This window comes from Pteropus vampyrus, unplaced genomic scaffold, assembly GCF_000151845.1.
Source record: "Pteropus vampyrus isolate Shadow unplaced genomic scaffold, Pvam_2.0 Scaffold12, whole genome shotgun sequence".
NCBI classification, from domain to species: Eukaryota; Metazoa; Chordata; class Mammalia; order Chiroptera; family Pteropodidae; genus Pteropus; species Pteropus vampyrus.
Genome location: NW_011888793.1, coordinates 12499330 through 12518675, shown reverse-complemented (window position 1 = coordinate 12518675; position 19346 = coordinate 12499330). Strand labels below are relative to the sequence as shown.

The following is a 19346-nucleotide window of genomic DNA, read 5'->3' as shown; positions in this document are numbered from 1 at the left end:
GCTGCCTTCATTTGATTTAGCACTTTGCCATTTCCTTCTCCAATAACACTAGGATAATATGAGTGCTTGAACTTACTGATATTGAGTACATGTTATCCAGGTCTACATTTGAGAGTCCCTTTCTTCATCGTAACAATCTTGGTTAAATAAATAGCAGAGGAAAGTACATATGGAGCTCACAGCTACAAGCTTTAGTTAGTGGAGTGCTTTTTTGCATATTTTCTTATGACTTGGGATAGAAATTATGAGGATGCAAGAAAATGGGAAAATATGGTGGATTTAAGAATTTAACAGTTTTCATTGAAGTATTTCCTAAGCACTATTACGGGTGTTGGTACTCTTAGTTCTTATGGGGAAAACAAGAAATGGAACTCTCACTTTTTTATGCCTACTTAATTTGGGCATTCATATAATCTTCATTGCAATTCTTTGGGAAAGGTATTATACACTCCAGTTTATAGATGAGAAAACTGTGGGTCATGAAGATTAAGTTGCTTGCTTATAGGTGATTGCTGCTGAATACCTGAGGATTTAGGGAGGAGGTTTCTTTGGGTCCTGTAGGATGACTTAAAGTTATGGATGTACAGGTGGAGGAAGGACACTCTAACTTAATAGAGAACATCCTGACCAAAAGGAGCAGAGGTTAGAAATCACAAAACTATTTGTGATTTTAAAGATTAAATGATTTTTGTTTTGATATAACTAAAAGTTGGGATTGCTTTATAATTAGATGTATACATCTTTATATATTCTTTTGTATACTGTGGATCTTTGAGAGTGTTAATTATTTTAACATGTTCTTCTAAAATCAGACATGTCAAAATTTTACCTTCTTTGGAGTCATCCTCATTCTCTCCAGTTAGAATTAAATGTTCTCTTCTGTATATCTCCATAGCACAGTATACCAAATTCATATCCCACACGGTGCTTTTTGAAAGTGTTCCTCCTGCAGTGTACTGACTATCTTATTCATTTTAATTTTGCTTACAGTGCTTAATAAAGTTATTTGCACATTTCTGAGATGTTGGAGTCTTAGCAAAATGAAACTTTAAAATGTATTGCTTGCTTATGTAGATAAAACGCCATAAAATTTTTATGCAGGAGAAAAAGGGAATTGGTAGAGGTGGTCATTTTTGGAGGCTTTTGCCTTGCCAAAGTGGCTGTGGATTGAAAAATTAAAAGACCCATTCCTTTAAGTTTCCTGGAGGATCTGAACTAGCAGCATCCAGCCAAAGTTAAGGCTAAAAGAAAATTTTCCACAATTAAATTTTTGTAAGATTTTTCCTTTTCTTCTTTTCTAGAGACGTTAGAAGAAATGGACAGTGAGTTGCTTAAGTGTGAATTCTGCGGGAAGATGGGATATGCTAATGAATTTCTTCGGTCAAAACGATTCTGCACTATGTCATGTGCCAAAAGGTATTTCTATTCTCTTGAGTTTAAAGCACAAACCAACAACCACTATAACAAAATCAAAAAACTTACAGGGTTTACCATCAGTCAAAACTAGATATTATAATATAGAGGAGCTACTTTGATATTTAGTTATTAAATTTTGCTATGTGAGAATTATAAATTCATAACAGTTTTATAGCCTAATACTGAAGTAGCCATCTCCCGATGGTAAGAATATGCTTGGGAGAATCCCTCCTGTGAATCGACTAATACTTAAGATATCGGAACAATATTTATCACCCGATTTTTTAAATCAGTATTGAAATACCTGGATTTATTTTATTTTCATTTGTTTAAACCATATCCTGTTAATTTTAGGTTTCTAAGTGGAATAGCTATAGCATTAAGTTCTCTACATTGTTACATTATCAGCAAAATATGTTTTCTAAATCTGTGTTTTCACTAGTAATATTACAAGTGAATAGTATTAATAACGAAAGAAATGTTTGGTATCCTCATTGATCTCGTCTCGTTTAGTTTACATTAAAAAATTCATTAACAGAATTTTTGATAATTGTAAAAAATTCATTAACAGAAACCTCATTTAAAGTGAAGTAGGGAGGCCAGAAGGGGGAGCTCTCAAGCCCTGTGTCCTTCACAAAGCACAACAGGAAATCCTTTGTAATAACCCCTCCCAACTTACTTTTTGCCTCTATAAAGGGATTTCCTCTCCTTTGTTGAGGAAATAGAACAGAAAAATAGAGTAAAGGGAAGAAGTATCTGACTCTCTGTGGTTGCATGTACTGGATTGTTCCTTGCTGTTCTAAAATAAACCCACTTTGCTGGACAGATATCTGGCTGATTTTTTTGTTTACAGTCAACATAATATATCCTAACATAGGTATTTACCACTAAAGGTGAAGTGTATGCACAGGTTGATTATTTTGAAATTTGTTCTCTGTTTTAAAAAGAGTTTAGGTCTTAATTGTATACATCTAGAGAATTTCTTGCTTGAACCTATTATTTAGTATTGTGTCACTAAATTATACTTGGTAGAACTTAGTATAAGCATTGTTCTATTAAATTAGTAGAAGTATTTTCCTCCAAAAATAGTTCTTAATGGTCAGTCTATTACTCAGATATTCTTTTAGGTTCTTGATAGTCCTAATCAAATTATGTAACTCCTGTTTAACTTGGGAATTTTCCAGTTTGCATATACCACAAGAAAGAATAGTGACTCTCTGATTCTAAGAGATTCAAAACTCTGAGGGAAAAGGACTGCCTTTCAAAATATTTTAAACATTTTGACTATTTAAAAATATTTCAGGACATTTAACACCATGACTCTTCTTTCAGAGATGATTTCTGAGTTATCACATTATTATACCTTCAGGTGAACCTCTTTAGAAGGCTAGGGGTCCTAATGTAGGGAAATGCAGGTGAGAGAGCAGGGAAGAGAGGATAAATTAGGGAAGAACTGCTGCTGTTTACATGACTGCCTGTCTGCCTTGGAGATCTAAATATTTAGGGATTAAACAGCAAGTATAAAGTTAGTCCCTTTTTTCTGTTGTCAATGGGAAAGAAGTTTTGTCAACTGATATGAATGGCAATAAGAAATCTATAGCGCTGAGCCCACAGATGAACATAATTAACACGACAGGAGCTTCTTAAATTGTTTTGAGGTAAAATGAAGTGGCCATCTGGACACTTTTTTCTTTTTTATATTTTTAGGGGAAAAAAATGCCTATTCATTCTCATAGTGCTCCTTACTTCCGCCTCCAGATATTTTCATTAAACATAGGTGAGGAAAATTTATTTTGGTCTCTGTATATTGGTCCTAGAGCAATTATTATTAGCAGTTAATTGGGATTTATTCTTGTCATTTTTCTGAAATATTATCTTAGCGCAAAAGAGTTTTGAAAATAAATTACAATGGCAGTTTCATATGTGTAAAAAAAGGAACTGCATGTATTTTTCTTAGCCTTTCTACAGCTTTTCAAAAATTGTTTCTTAGATTATTCCTTTTCACTCTCTAGGGCAGGGATTGGCAAACTATGCCCAGGCCAAGTCAATCCTGTATCTTATATTTGTTTTGTATGGCCCCTGAGCTAAGGACGGTCTGTATTAAAAAACATTTGATAGTCTGTTTTGATAAAATAAAAATCTTTCAACCAACCTTAGAGAATTCCGTATTTTTAAATTTCCCAAAGAGTAAGAGCTATGAATTCCTTGTGTAATTTTGAAATCTCAACTTTACATTTTTGCTCTTTGATTACAGTAATATTTGAAAAATTTTTTACTATCCATTTGGGATTTCCTCTTTTTGACTATATTAACCTCTTTTTGTTAATCCCTGTTTAGAAATTATTACTTGGGATAATAGTTTGGATGAACAACTAAGTAGTTAAATTCATAACTTCTTTTTCTCTTGGAACCTTGAATTATTTTGCTGCTGTAAAAATCCATTATCCTTTCTATTTTGTAGAATGTTTCTCACTGTTGTGCCGTTGTTAGGAAAAAATGTCAATGCCTTGTTATAGGTGTCCAGTATTATATTGAGAGCTTAATTATGATATATGCAGAGTCCAATTTTTGACTGTCAGCATAAGTCAACCTGTTGAACACTATGGTTTATTTTCTGAGGTATTATAGTCCTTAATGAAGTATATGGCATTTATTGATTCACAAATTCACTTTAAAGTCATAATGAACTACTAAATGGAGTGTCTTATGTATCATTTAATATTTTTTCTTACTTGAATTTCTTAGGTACAATGTTAGCTGTTCTAAAAAATTTGCACTTAGTCGTTGGAATCGTAAGCCTGATAATCAAAGTCTTGGGCATCGTGGCCGCCGTCCAAGTGGCCCTGATGGGGCAGCAAGAGAACATATCCTTAGGCAGGTCTGTAGAAACCTTGCTTCAATGTACAATACCCTTTTCAGAAATGCAAGGAAAGTGCAATGCTGTATTTTACTTGTACTACATTTTCCAGCTTCCAATTACTTATCCATCTGCAGAAGAAGACTTGGCTTCTCATGAAGATTCTGTGCCGTCTGCTATGACAACACGTCTGCGCAGGCAGAGTGAGCGGGAAAGAGAGCGTGAGCTCCGGGATGTGAGAATTAGGAAAATGCCCGAGAACAGTGACTTGCTACCAGTTGCACAAACAGAGCCCTCTATCTGGACAGTTGATGACGTCTGGGCCTTCATCCATTCTTTGCCTGGTATGTAGTCCAGCACTTTGGCCTTAATATTTTTCTCGTGCATTCACACACAGGAATGATTTTAGATCCATCCACACCTGCCGCACAAAAGGTCTAGAGAAGTACTTATGTATATGTATTAAATTAAATGGCATTTGCTATTGAAATGTGATCTCTTTCCTCTTGCTTATTCCCTCAGCACAACTGGGTATTTTTTCATACCCCCCAAGTCGATAAAAACTGACTAGTCCTGCTTCTGCTGTGACACCTCAGCCGGTGAAGATATTAAAGGTGCTCTCTTCTCTTCAGTCTGATTTCTCTCGAGAGGTCAGTAGAGAGATTGAGTCAGACACTTCTTCCCTTCTGCTCTTCTATTTTTCTATTCTGTTTCCTCATTTCCTAATTTAACCTTTTAAAAAAGAAATAAGAGAGACTATAATTTTTTACATTTTTGAAAACTAATCAAGACCTTTTAGAATATGATAAATTTTGGGTTTCTTTTTGAAAAAACTCAGGCTGCTTCTTTGAAAAGAAGCTGCATTCTTTGACTCTTTGCAATAAGTAGACATCAAGAATACTTCTGAAATTTGCTTTTTTAAAGTAGACAACTAACATTCAGTTATGATATTCTTTTCCAATATTGAGGGTAACTTTCTTATTTATGTTTTCTGCTCTCTCATTTTGGTATTCTTCCCATCAGCTTAGTCTTTATGTTCATTATCTTTTTTCTTTAATGCAACAATAAGCTTTTATATCCACTTTCTCCAAGGGGTTGGCTATGAAAGACAGCTGTACCTTTTGCTCATGATGAGACTCACACTGGTTATATATGTTAAGATAATATATTTTTTTAAATCAGCAAATCTTATTCACTTTGGCCTTATGAATATGGAAAACAAGATTTGAAAATGTTCCACTTTGGTTTTATTGTAAATCATACCATTTCTCTTGAAACAAGCTTTCCAGAAAAATAATCCCCTTTGAACTTGTTTACAGACTTATTAAAATTAATCCAGCTATTTTTGCTAATTAATCTTTCTGTGAAGGTGACCACTATCTCAGAATCAAACTTGCAGCTAATGAGCTGTGTGAGCGAATAAAGTATATTCCGAAGTATTACTGCTTTAAAAAAAAATCTGTCAGCCGTTTCACTTTACATACAGAATTCTATGAGATTTTATTAAATTTGTTTTTCAGTAGCTTCTTTTAGAAATGCTAAATAAGTTTGTTGTTTTAGAAAAACAAGATATGGTCACTTTCAAAGAAAGAAGAAATTATTTAAAGAGGGATACATTTTTCATGGGAAGATTTTTAAGCACGTACCTAAAAAAACTTAGGTGTGAGTTAAGTGCTGACCATATGGGTTTAGAATCTGCTTTAAAACTGATGTATTAGAGGATGGCAAGTCTTTACTATGTTTGTGGCTTTAATATTTAATGAAATAAATTTTAGATTTTAGACCAATATAGATGTCTTCAGAATTAACCCTGGAATCTATACTGATCCCCTGAACTAGACTTTGATTCTATCATCTTTAGTAGTCTTAGTCTTGCAAGTGAACATGAGCTCTTTGTCAGCCAGATTTCTCATTTGGGGGAAAATATTTCTTTTACTTTGGGGAGGAGGGTTGGTTCATACCTTGAGGAAAGTGGTGAAATAATTAACAAGTAATAGATGGTGCTGAGTCTTCTGTCACTTCATATGATTTTTTTTACGGCTAATTTTCTAATTTTCCCAAGCTACCATTTGCTATGAGGCTACTCATGGCTGGCTACTTTTAATAGAATAAAGACTAGCTAGCTCCTTTGTCTTGTTCTTGCTTTGAGTTAAAAAAAAAAAAACCATTATTGCTTATAACTCGAAATGCTTGTCTTCTTGAGTTCATCAGGACAATTATGTTGCCAGTTGTTTAGAGAACATTACATGTCATTAAAAGGAGACTGCTTTATAATTAAGAATTGCTTAGGACTGTTTGCTTAATATAACTCTGCTTTTCTTTGATTAAACGGGAGTATTTCCAAACTGCTTTGATAGGCTAAATAATAAGCTTATTTGTGTGATCATTATTTATCTTCTTAAAGTTTTTTCGGAATAATTCCTGTAGCTTAAGGTAAATCTCCTATCAGAATATGCCTTTATCTTCATTTCTCTATGTTCCTCTGGCCTTTTGAGCCTCTCAGCTCATTCGGGGCTTTTTTATCCCCCAAGTAGTCTTACTGCCACGTTTTTTTTTCCGAGAACGAACAAGTTTGTAAATTTTATAATCTCTTGTATTTTGTTTCTTTCCAGTTGAGGATAGGCTTCACTCTTTCATCAGGGCACCTATTACTCCTAGAATTTTCTCTTCTCTTTGTGTAATGCCATCTTGTGAATTATCCTGGTGAGGCCATAATAGAGCTAGTATGCAGTACACCCCAATCTCAGAGCTGTTACCAGAGTGCAAAATTATTTTCTTCTAAACTTTCGTGCATTAAAAAGTTCTCTATAAAAACGATTCTTTTTATTTTCAGTTAATTGCAGTTTTCTTCTTTAACTCTTCCTTGATAGTGTACTGCCTTTTGCAAAGATCAGTTTATTCTGTATTTATTGATCTGTGAATCTGCAGATTTGGTTTCTCTGTAGGCTTATAAAATAGTAATCATCTAGAAACATGACTCTTTACTAATTTTCATACTAATAGTGGGACTTGATTATTCTGTAGTATTGAGTGGCAGGTGATATCTTTTCACCAACCTTACTGAGGTCATTTTTTGTGTGAGGTGGGTTTGTTTGGGGTTTAGCTGGAAAAGTAACTGGATGCTTGCCAAATTCAGCTGGGACCCATGTTCATGCGCAGAGGTCCATGCCCGTCCTGATGGCTGCTTCTGGTGATGTAAAGCCAGCTAAGCTGACTGGTTGCTGCAGTTGAGATGTATGTTTTGTACATATCCCTAGGATGCCAGAAACCATGGAACTTTAGCACAGTATATCTTGAATGTCTAAATTTTTATAAAATTCTATTTTCCCTAATGATTTTCTGGGGCTGTATTTGCTTTTTCTTTTTTAAGTTACTTTATTTTTTCATTTCTATACTAACATATAGTATAACCACCTTTTTTTTTGTGGTTGGCTTAAGCAAGTTGTGATCTAAAATTTTGAAGCTAATGCATTCATTTTGATCATGCTGCTTCCCCACTTTTCATTCTTTATTATTTTGCTAAATTTACTGCCCACCTACAAGAAAACATTTGAAGAGGGATCTCATAATGCAGAGGAAAAGGAGGAACATGCTATATATTTTCCTCATGGAGAACTCCTTGTTTCTATTCCCAAATGTAGCTCTTATGGTCCTCATTACTTCTCATTGCTCCTATTTTTTGAATCTAAGTAAGCCCTACCCTATCTTTCTCTCTCTTCTTTTCTTTCCTGTGTTCTTGTGAGTACGACTGAAGAGAGAAGAACATTAGTTCTTTCATATAAAGTGGATGAACTCACAACTAGATGCAAGATTAGTCAGTTTTGTCTGCCCAGTTTTGAGAGCTACCTCTGGGAAAAGAAAAGGGGCTTTTTCTATGGTGAGTAATCACATTTTAACTATATAGTTTCTTTTTATGGTAAATGGATAAAACCATAACAATTTTGCATAGGATATTTTTGAAATGTCAGTTTTTAAAAGTCTGATAAATTTTTAAAATAGAGAAATTGATAAGCTGGCTGCTATATAGAAAACAGGAAATATACAGCCAACGGAGAAGATGGCAAATAACCAAAAGATGGAAACAGCTGAATACAGAAAAAAGTTTATATTACTCTTACAGATAATTTCTCTCTAGCAGATTTTATTTTTTGTTCCTTGTTTATTCACTCATTGTCCTTCACTTATCCAAAAAATATACATATCTAGCACCTACAATGCCTTGTGCTTGGTGCTGGGGTTATAGGTATAACATTATCTTATGTAAAACAAGAGAGTAATACATTTGCAGTAGAAAGATGATCATTCCAGCAAAGTTGTGGTATCCAAATGTTTAATGTAACCATTTCCATTTTTTATTATGTTTTTGTATTTTCCCTTGGAATGTCGATTTGAATAGACTTTAAGCTATACTTATTCTTAAATTCATTTTTATAATTTTACTTATTCTTAAATTCATTTTAAAATTTTACAAGTTTCTACATTTTCGCATTCTCTCCTCTCTTGGTTCCTTAATTTATTACCTTCCTGCTGGTTTATTTATCCTTAGTGGGAATTTTATTCAGTAACCTGGTTGTACAAAATTTGGTAGATTATAAAAACATTTGAGGTTCAGCTGCATGCTAGCATTATTTTTGTTACCAGCTAAAATACCTGCTTTATACTGAGAGCTGAAATATTGGTTATTTGGCAAGATTAGCCAGCAAGCTTATAATTTCAGTGAGAATTTATATTTTCTTATTGAAAGTGGAGATGAGTCCAGTGATATTAAGATTCGAAGTTAAAATTACAAGTCAAGCAGTATATTTCAGCAGCATTGCAATAGAGTGATACTATAATTTTGATAGATTGGTTCGGTCCTGAGTGAACAATAAAAATGTTTTAGATATGCTTGGCAATCAAAGGTTGTAAATTAGAATAAGGTACAAATGAAAATGAAAATGATACTCTGGTACATAACAAAATATTTCTAAATTGTTATTTAAATGGTAGAATGTTATGTTTTATTCTCTGTTCCTACATGTGAAGGATATATTATAGAATGATAAGTTCATGAGGTATAATAGTTAATCCAAACTTGTTATATATGTGACATTCTTCGAGGTAACACCATCATCCTTTTGTGAAGGTATGGTATTTCTAGATTGATTAATCTGTACATTTTACCTTTCTCTTACTAATTATTTCTTTAATATTATTTTTAGAACAAGAATTCCAAGTAAATTGCTTTACCTGGATTTTGTATTTGTTCTTATTTTCAGAATGCCAAAATATATTCTCTTCTTTAGGAGTGAACTCAAGACTACCATAAATAAATTTCATTTGTTTCTCAGGCCTGTATTTCAGATACTCAGACCCAGTGAGAGCATAACTTTGACTGTTAGGAATAACATCTAATTGTTGTATATAATTCTAACTTCCTCTGGTCATGCTGCAGGCTGCCAGGATATCGCAGATGAGTTCAGAGCACAAGAGATTGATGGACAAGCCCTTCTCTTGCTAAAAGAAGACCATCTTATGAGTGCAATGAATATCAAGCTAGGCCCGGCCCTAAAGATCTGTGCACGCATCAACTCTTTGAAGGAATCTTAACAGGATCATGAGGCTTTGAGATAACAGCAGTGTAACTCTTCTTAAACAAACTTGTAAGGTAAAGGCTCAGGTTGGCCTACAATATTATCACTTATTGTGGTGGATAGCCAAGCACATTGGGATCTCTGCATCAAAAGTTGACATTTCTTCTACAGATATTATAATTCATCATACATTTTCATAATTAACCAACATTGGTGAAATTAATTTTACAGGTTACATGTAACATTGAAAGACTTGTTATAGAGGGCCATGATATTTTTCAAAGAAACGTGTTATACTAGATAATTTTTAAATGTAATGTTTATCATTAATATAAAGAATCCTTTTAAAAGTAATTTAACGATTTGCATTTCTCCTCTTTTGATTGTTTTCTTATACAGTTTTCTACCCTATAAGTTTTCTATAGGTTGTCATGAGAGATAATTTAGGAATAATTTAGGAGTCCAGTGACTGGAATTGTTTGCAATGAGTTACCAGTATGCATTTAAAAAACATGTCTGTTAGAAAGTTGCTTTGTCTATAAAAAGGATTGCATTCTAGCATGAATAATACTGATCTGGAATGAAGAAGAGTTCGTTTCTATTCCAAACTTGACCAGGAATTTGATGTGGCTGAGAAAGTTTCACTCTTAGTTTTTGTATATTCAGAGCAGTGGTTCTCATAGATCAGTTTTGCTACCCAGGGGGCATTTGGCAATACCTAGGAATGTTTTGATTGTCATAGCTTGGGGGGGAGAGAGGGAGGGTTGCTACTGGTATCTGACATAGGAGACGGGGATATTGCTAAATATCCTACAATGCACAGGACAGCCCTCCACAACAGAGAATTATCCAGTCCAAAATGTTAGTAGTGGCAAGGTTGAGAAACACTGATGTAGGAGTGATAAATGTTTCTCTTTTTCATCCAAAGGAATATTTTTAAAAGATGAAACATGATAAGGAACACATTATACAATGGAAGTATTCCAGATAGGTAGCATTCAGTGTTCTGCTAAAGTATTTTTCCCAGTTTATGCATACGAGAAGAAGGGGATAAAAATTCATTAAATTGGCCTGTAAAATAAGGACTGGCATACAAATAATTTGACTCTGAGGTACTGATTCATATTGTCTTTCATATCTCTGTTCTCATCTGTACTGATGAAGGCATAAAATCCCTTATGAACCATTGTACAGCCTTTTGGCAAGGCAATAGTTTGTAGCAGGTATGTGTTTGGTCTTCACATATTTTCTGATGTTGAACATGCTGGGTCTAGCTAGAATACATATTCCTTTTTTCTTTACTACACCCTTGCATGCTTCCTACAAAGCACTTACCAAGTGTTATCTCTTGAAAAATCAGATCTAATTTTGTATGTACATGTTTTAGGGGGAAAAAATTTAAAACAGAACCTGTCACTGAAGTTAGTGTTCTATTAGATTTATGACACTAAAACAAAATTGCTGTGGGAGCCCTGAGGGCTTTATAGTCCTGGACATCAAAAATGTGTTTCAATCTTTTTTTCTCTTATCTTTACTATACAATGGAAATGTTTTAGTAACTGGAAGAACACACAGATATTTAGCAGAAATTCAGTGAGTGAGGAAGAGTCCAAGGGTTTCAGTCATTGTCACTGCTCTTTTCAAAGATTGTGTTGAGCTAGTAGAAGACTAAAGATGTCATTAAAGACATCACAGATATTTATCTTTTGGCTTTGTGTACATTAGAGAATGTTGATTATTTTTATACAAAAATACGGCGGGTAATTTTTTTAATCTTTAGATGCCTCTTGTTTGAATGTATGCTTTGTGGGATTCTTTTGTGTAGTCATGTTTTAAAAAAAAATGTTTACTGATAGTTACGTGTAGGATTAGAATGTGTAATATAGTGTAAGGCTCACGTTCCAGACCTACAATAGCTTATAGTCTATGTTACATATTTCTTTATATCACATTTTAAATTATTGGATTAAAGTTTCAAGGAAAGGTAGGTACTCTGTAGTCAGTTTTCATTGTGACAGTTGTCACACGATTGACTTTTCCCCTGATCTTGCAATTTCAGAACACTAGTATAGGCTAAGCATTAATAGGAGATGGCCCACTGTATGAGGGGCGGGGCACAAAAGGAAACCTACCCTGGAGTTAAAACTTTATTGTAGATAATAAACGAGTAATATAAAACTGATCATTTGGAAATAGATTTCCCCTTGCAATAATGATTACCTCCCATAACTATATTATCTATAACCTTTAAGGTATTAACTTTGAACTGTGTTATAGGTTCTCCCTTTATTTACTCCCTTTTCTAATAGCAGTGATTATATACTTACTAAAAGCCCCTGTGCCTAGCACTGTGTTAAGTATCCAAGAAAGCTTACAAGAGGGGTTTCCATTTGAGAGCACCTTATAATCTTAAATCTTATAATAATCTTAAGACTAGTTCAGATCTTCTCTTGTCTCCACTCAAAACATACCGGAAAATATACTTGCTTTTTTCAAGTGAGTTGTTTTATTTAGAAATGGCTCATTTGCTTTTAACTGGTAGTTCTCACCATTGATTCAGCTCTCTTTCTGTAGACAATTAACCCATCTTAATTTCAAAGCTTCTGTTATATATAAAGGATATAGACGATAACATTGGGTGTCCACCTCTCTCCTGAGCTTTAAACAGTTTTAGTGTGATATAGGTGGGGAGAAAGCTATTATTTTCATTTTCCTTCATTTCACTATTTGTTTTAGGGTTTTGATTCAGAGGGAATGACAAGCAGAAAGGGGATATGGGAAGTTCTTCTTGCTTTTGCTACCTAAGTTTGCATTTTCTGACTTCTTTAAACTGATATGCACTCTTTTCCTATTGAGAGAAAAAAACCCTACAAGTTTGAAATTTTATTTCCTTTAAGTCATGTGTTCCTAAGAAAGTAAACCAACAGCTGGTTTGTAAAAATTACTTTTTACGTGTCATGGATTTTCATCAAGCCTTGTGTAGGGATGTATGTGTCTGACACAGCTGTGCAGCTTGTATAAATTAGTATAGTATGAGACAGACTTCTCTCCCCAAACCTGTCACTTTTTAAGTGGCATTTAACAATTTCCATGATGGTACTTTTAATTTGCTGTGGCATCCTCTAACCAGACATTTTTTTAGTCCCAGTTTAAGGGCTGTCACCTAGAAGTAGAGAAGGTGGAATGAGAGGGAGGAAATGTTAGTGAAGAGACTTGAACGGAGAGAGGTAGGCAAGAGACTTGCCACTTGTTTACCCCGCTTCAACACTGAACAAATTTCTGCACTTTCGAAGTTACTGTTCATGTTTTACCTAGTTTTAAATAGAAATGATTTTTCTTAAGTAGCCCACTTCCTATTTTTGTTTCCTGGTGTGTTGAAACACTTAGAACTGTATGGAATAAGTATAGTGCTCATTCCTTTGAGTAATCTTCATATATCCAGTGTGAAATTATAGTCAGACACTTATTCAAATACCAGTATTAGACTGAAATCTGTTACAGCGCCCCATATCACTGACTTGTTCAATTAAATGTTATAAAGTCCTATTATTTGTATTTGCAGGGTTTTGGTACCACCATGGCATAAGTATGGTAGGGAGGCAATACATACATTACTTAGTCTTAGATTGTATTTACGTGTATATAAACAATTTTGGAGAGAATAAACTATTAGAGATGTATGTGAATGATGCTGTCCTCACAACCATATCGAGCAGATGAAATCCTGACTAGATACTTCAGACATTTTAAAGATCTATTTTCAGCCAGCCTGGTTGTAACAGCCTGGTTATATTTTGTGGTTTGAAGACCCCTTATCCTTGGTGATTAGCAGGAGCACACCCTGTATATATGCAGCTGGCACTGAGAATTACCTAATAGCATGGAAGGGCCTTAACTAAATCCTTACCTCCCCTAAAGCCTCTGGTCCCAAGAAAACTCCAGGTGAAGACTTTCTTCTTCAAGAGAACTTTGCCTGAAAATGCACAGAAGATTTTGTAATAGGGTTAATTTTAGGGAGGTAACTGGGGCAGGGCTTTCTAAAACCTAACAGTCATGTTTTAATGAAACCTTTGGGCAGTGGAAACTGGCCCATCTATGCACAGTGTTTGCTCAGTCTTTCCTGTGCACCATATATGTAGCTAGCTAGGCCTTGAGGAAGGTTTTCCAGCGGGTAGGATAGAGAAGCAGAGGAGACAAACAGGAGGAAAAGCATTCCGAACCCAAGAGGACAGTACAGTTAACTGAGTGAGGTTGTGTGTTATGGATATGGCCTTCAGTAGTTCAAAATAATAAGTTGTAATGGTTGGATCACAGTTATAGCAATAACAAGTTATAGTTTTTATTATGTCAGGATTTACCTGTAATCAAACTCATTCTTTTACTCTCTTTATCAACTGATAGATGAGTTAGTGATTTTTGACTTCTGAAAAAGTGACATTATAATTGGGGAATATCTGTCAGAAACTCAGTGGTTAATCATTATGACTGAGTTATCAGAATTATAGAGAGTCTCTACTTTCAGATACCACAGTTGAATCAACCTTGGAGATTTTTATAAAGAAAAGCATTTTTAAGAGCATATTTTATTTGCTAGGTCGTATGTCAGTCTAAGAATTGGATGACTAAGAGCTATAGGTTTATCTTTATTAACGTGATTTCACTAAACACAAGTGTACCTCTGTTTCTTTGCTATATATACAGTAGTGTGGATCATGACGTAAACTGTTTAATCCACATTCATCAACATATCTAGAATGTTTGATTTCATCTGAAAGATTGTGATTCAATTTAGATAAGCACAAATACAGTATTAGGAAAAGTAAATATGCAGTCTTACTAAAATTTAATTACAACCTATTAAAAGCTGTACATCTTTAAAAGGATTCTTTGGGAAGATATTTTTCTTTTGCTAGAAGTCAGAAAATGTATCACTATAATTTCCTTCAGAGCAGCAACACAAACCATTTCTTGACTAAAACATGTTAAAAATTATATTACCTTCTTTGGAAAGTTTCCTAAATTTTAAAGAATTCTAAAGTTTTACATATTATTTTCAGAGCTTAATCTATTTTAAAATAATACTATGAGAAAGCTTTTTTTGAAAGTTGTAAAATACTAATACAAATATAATTATCATCATCATATTCCAGAGAAAAACATTTGGCTTTTCCTAACTTTCACCTTAGTACACATAATTAAAAGGGTGTGACCCCTCCTTTTCAGGTCTGACGCCCAGCTTCCCAAATGAAAGTTCTCCCTTTCTGCTCTAACACATGAACACACGCCTTTTAAGCACCATGTTTACAGAAGCTTTTGGGAAATGTTTTCCATGAATGTTTCATTTTCCCTTTTTCTTTTTTTAAAGTTTATGAACATTTTATTTAAAGATGACAATTATACTCTGTTAAAGAGGTACACTAGAAAACTATTTTTTTCTACCATCTTTGAAAAGTATAGTTATGCTCAGTGATACTGCTGGCATAAATATGAATCTATAGAAAGAAAACTTGTGCAGAGGTTTTAAAATATATTGTTTAAAAGAGGTATAGTAATGAATGAGTTTTAATTTGTAAAAAAGAAACCGATATAAATTTAAACCAGTTATGCTAAGATGGCATAGTTTCAAATTTAAGAGTACTACAGTAAGTCCTTTAGACCTCCTATTTAAATCGACTCCAGTAATCTGCTTAAGGATTAATAGTAGCCATCAATATTGGCTTAAAAGTTATAGTTTAGGGAACATTATCAGTATTAAATCTGTGCTTTTTTGGAGCTTAATTTGAAGGAGATGAAGAAGTTGGTGTTTCTGAGGGTTGTGGTGAAATATACATCAACCTATTTTAGAAAGAACTTTTCATTGTCAGCCTTGCTTCAAGCAAACCAGAAGCATCCAGTGTTTAAAACCTTTTGTTTAGAATGCTTTGTTAAGTCATAATTCTTTTTGTTTTAGTACTAAATAGTCTACTCCAATAGTAAATAACAGATGAATATAATCATTAAATTAATATGACAAATAATTGGGGTTTCATATCCAGTTGGTGAATTAGCTGTGTGCGATACTCTACGCAGTTAATTCTTAACCTGTTTCCTCTTCTGAATATACAGTATGGAGCCTATACTATTCAAAATGTTGATTTTGGTTTAAATCATCTCGGAGGTACCTCCCAGATCTAAAAGTATGATCCTAGGCCACATAATGGGGTGTTTTTAAGTTGTTTATACTTATCATTCCTTTTTTTTAATAGTTCATTTCATATTTCAGAGCTTTTGCTAAAAGATACTAATTTTTAAGCATCATTTCCTAGGTCATCAACAGTCTTTGTTCACCTAAGGAATAAGGTAGAAAATTCATATGGACAAGCAAATGAGGACATTTTATTAAATGCTTCTTGCTAGTTAACCACTGGATATATGAACATATATGAGCACTATTATTTATGCATTTATCCATTCATTTAGCAAACCATTTGACCACTTACTATGTGCCGTGTGGTGTACGTGACTTAAGGAACTAGTAATAAGTAAACAAAACCTTCCCAAACAAAATTTTGATTGTAATTTAAACAAATAATGGACATAATTATCATTACTTAATGTACTGAATGTAAAGTTGGAACTGATAGGGAATTTTTTTATGCATTGGGGGAAGGATTAGGCTAGATGACATCTAGGGATCTGAGTGAATCACATCAATTCATATAACATTTCATATATAAACATCAATCAACCTGATTATGTTACAAAATTAAGGGTACCTAACTGACATTAAGGATTTACATTTTGAGACTGTTGGGACAGCCCATATTTCTAAGAATTATTTTGACACTTGAACCTATTCCGGAGGTGTTGCTACATAAGGTGTGTGACAGAACAATATTAAGAAGCTGGTACTGACTTATTATATGTTTTTAACTACAAAAGCTTTATACCCAGTGTTGACAGTGAAGTAATTTTCTAAAACTGAAAAATCTCAAAGGAGATTGCTGAACAGGTTATTTCTTATTTTGTTTTGTTTTTTGTTTTTAAAGCAAGAAAGATTATATAAAATATAGTTATTACAAATATCTACTTTTTAGAAAGCACACGTGTTACATGGTAAAAGGAGGGTTTTCTTTAAAATGCAGGAGTGGTAAACAAAATAGTTCCATGTTTAAATTGATAAGTACTTGGGAAATAAACATTGAATGAGGTCGATTATTAACTAGGCAGAGATTCCTTACCACTTGAGGGTTCTGTGAATTACATTGTAATTCCTATTGACACAGCTTTATATATTAACATTGCTTATACTAACATTCTCTATAACGATAAAAAATGGAAATAACTAATATTAAAAAGACCTTGTATGCATCAGTTTTTTAAACCAGGAAAATGTCTACCTACATGTAAGATTAGAATCTAGAACAAACTGAAAATAGGAACACTAACATCCAAGTAACCAAGCTAGTTTGGGTTTAAAAGTTTTTCTTTGGCACTGGTTAAAATTTACTTTCAAAATGTTTTAATTTACTCAATTTTTCATGTATTTTATGTTGTTAAAATATATATTGCATATACTTTTTGTATATGTATTCTTAAAATTTAGAAAGTCAATGGAGTGTGCCAAGATGGTATAATTTTAGATGTCTAATTTAAAAGATGTTTAACCAGCTTCCCAGTCATCTCATTTCAAAAGCTTGATAGGTTCTAAAAACTATCCTCAGAGTAAGGAGTGAGCTTGTGAAGGTCTGCGTTGTAGATGGCAACGTGCAGGATGGGTACAAGACACTGGTGGCAGACGTTTCAGGTTTCTTTTTTGAATTAGTGCTTTTTGTCTTTTTGCTTGTTAAAATTTTGTTGTTGGTTTAACAAAGGCAAACTGTTGTGATAAATTTTTTTTTTTAATATTAAGTATTGATGCTTTAAGCACATGTTAACTGATTTTTTTAAAATTCCTCCTTTTGGTTCCTCCCATTGTTTTAAAAAAGACTTTCAGTTTATCCATCCTGAATGAACAAAGCATCACCAAGGAGAAACGAAAACATTTTTTTTTCTTTACAGAAAACAAATGTTAAGATTATATATAGTTGTATTCTTTACATTGGATATTGTATTAGAGTCCTCCTTACAGGAAATTAGTTTTAGCTCTTTTAGCATTAGCATTCCTATATTGGTGTCTATAGCTACAGTTTTAAAATGTATAATCTAAAAATGAAGTTAATTTTGCATTATAAGAGCACACCATGATCTATGTAAAAAGATTGTCCATTTGGTGTATTTTTTTAAAAAAGAAAAGGCACTTTCATATTAACAAGTAGCATGTGTATGAATTTTAGATTTTCCTATTTGTTGTGTCTGTATTCAGTGAAGTAAAATTAAGCATTCAAATGTTTGTTGATGGCAACATTAACTGTTAAATTAAAGCACCTTATATTCTGCTGCTTAAACTTGCTTGTAATTGCACCTTTGTTACCTGCACATTTTCACATAGAATATTGTTATAACATTGCTTCATGTGGGTCTGGATGGAAGGTTAGTGGGCCTACAGGATCATTTATTTATACTGTTTATAATTCAATAATATATTGTAGACCAGCTGTTAAGTTCATTTCTTTACAAATAAAAGCCTCTTCCATTTGGCTGGTCTATTGAATAATTTCTTTTTTTCTTTAAGCTTATGAGGCACGGGGAATACAGTTCTAAGTAAACAAACAAAAAGCTTAATGAGGGGTTTGAAAAAGTTATAACTTTTCCTGATTTAAAATCTGCAGAGTATAAATCTTTACTAATTAAGTGCAATATATTTTTAGATAATGATCCCATGTTATTCAATTAGAAAGCAATACATTTAGAGGAAAAGTAACAGAGTAGAGAGAACAAGGTTTAGATACTGCAAAATTAGACAGTGTCTATGTAGTTTAATGCATAAAGTGACTGGTATTTTGCCATTTGGACTGCTTTATTCCAGTAGTTCTCAGCCGGGGGCAATTTCACCTACCAGGGGAGATTTGGCAATGTCTGAAGACATTTTGGTTGTCATGACAGGAGAAGGAAATGCCACCAGCATTCTGCTAAATATCCCACGGACAGCCTCCCAAAATAGTTATCCAACCCAAAATGTCAGTAGTTCTGAGGATAAGAAACCCTACTTTACTTTTACAGTGTGATACATTGTCAATGTAATTATAATTTGACATGCAAGTGACATATAACTTAACTGAAAATGAATCTGGTATGTCATAGAAAGAGACCTAGTCACCACTCTCAATTCTGTGAAGTAAGCAACTGAAATTTTGCAGAAATATTTGCATTAAAAACATTTTTTTGTAAATTAGCTAGGTTTAAATTGAGCTAATTTTCTTCTTATATTAAAGAATATTCATACCATATCATTTTAAGAAAACGATCTTGAATTTCTTGCTTTGAATTTAATAAAAATGTTTAAGTTTGTATCATAGTTGGCAGTCAACCTCAGATTTACATAACAGTTTGCATCCAATAATTTTTTGGGTAACACGAAC

At 33.4% G+C, this 19346-nt stretch overlaps 1 protein-coding gene across 12 annotated transcripts in view; it reads left to right on the top strand.

Moving 5' to 3' along the window:
• The window catches only part of PHC3 (polyhomeotic homolog 3), an 80814-nt gene that overhangs the window by 50158 nt on the left and 11310 nt on the right, over positions 1-19346 (top strand). For 5 of the 12 annotated variants that reach the window (XR_897099.2, XR_897102.2, XR_897096.2 and 2 more), the window contains 4 exons: positions 1302-1416; positions 4162-4294; positions 4386-4617; positions 9708-9920. Coding sequence is in view for 4 of the 12 variants with exons in the window: in XM_011380225.2 (XP_011378527.1) it covers positions 1302-1416; positions 4162-4294; positions 4386-4617; positions 9708-9862 (635 nt within the window). In the remaining 8 variants the exon portion in view is untranslated. Of the gene's footprint in view, positions 1-1301; positions 1417-3123; positions 3194-4161; positions 4295-4385; positions 4618-4795; positions 8151-9707; positions 19215-19346 lie in introns of those variants that run through there. The other 7 variants (XM_011380225.2, XM_023524655.1, XR_002777677.1 and 4 more) reach the window with 6 other exon arrangements.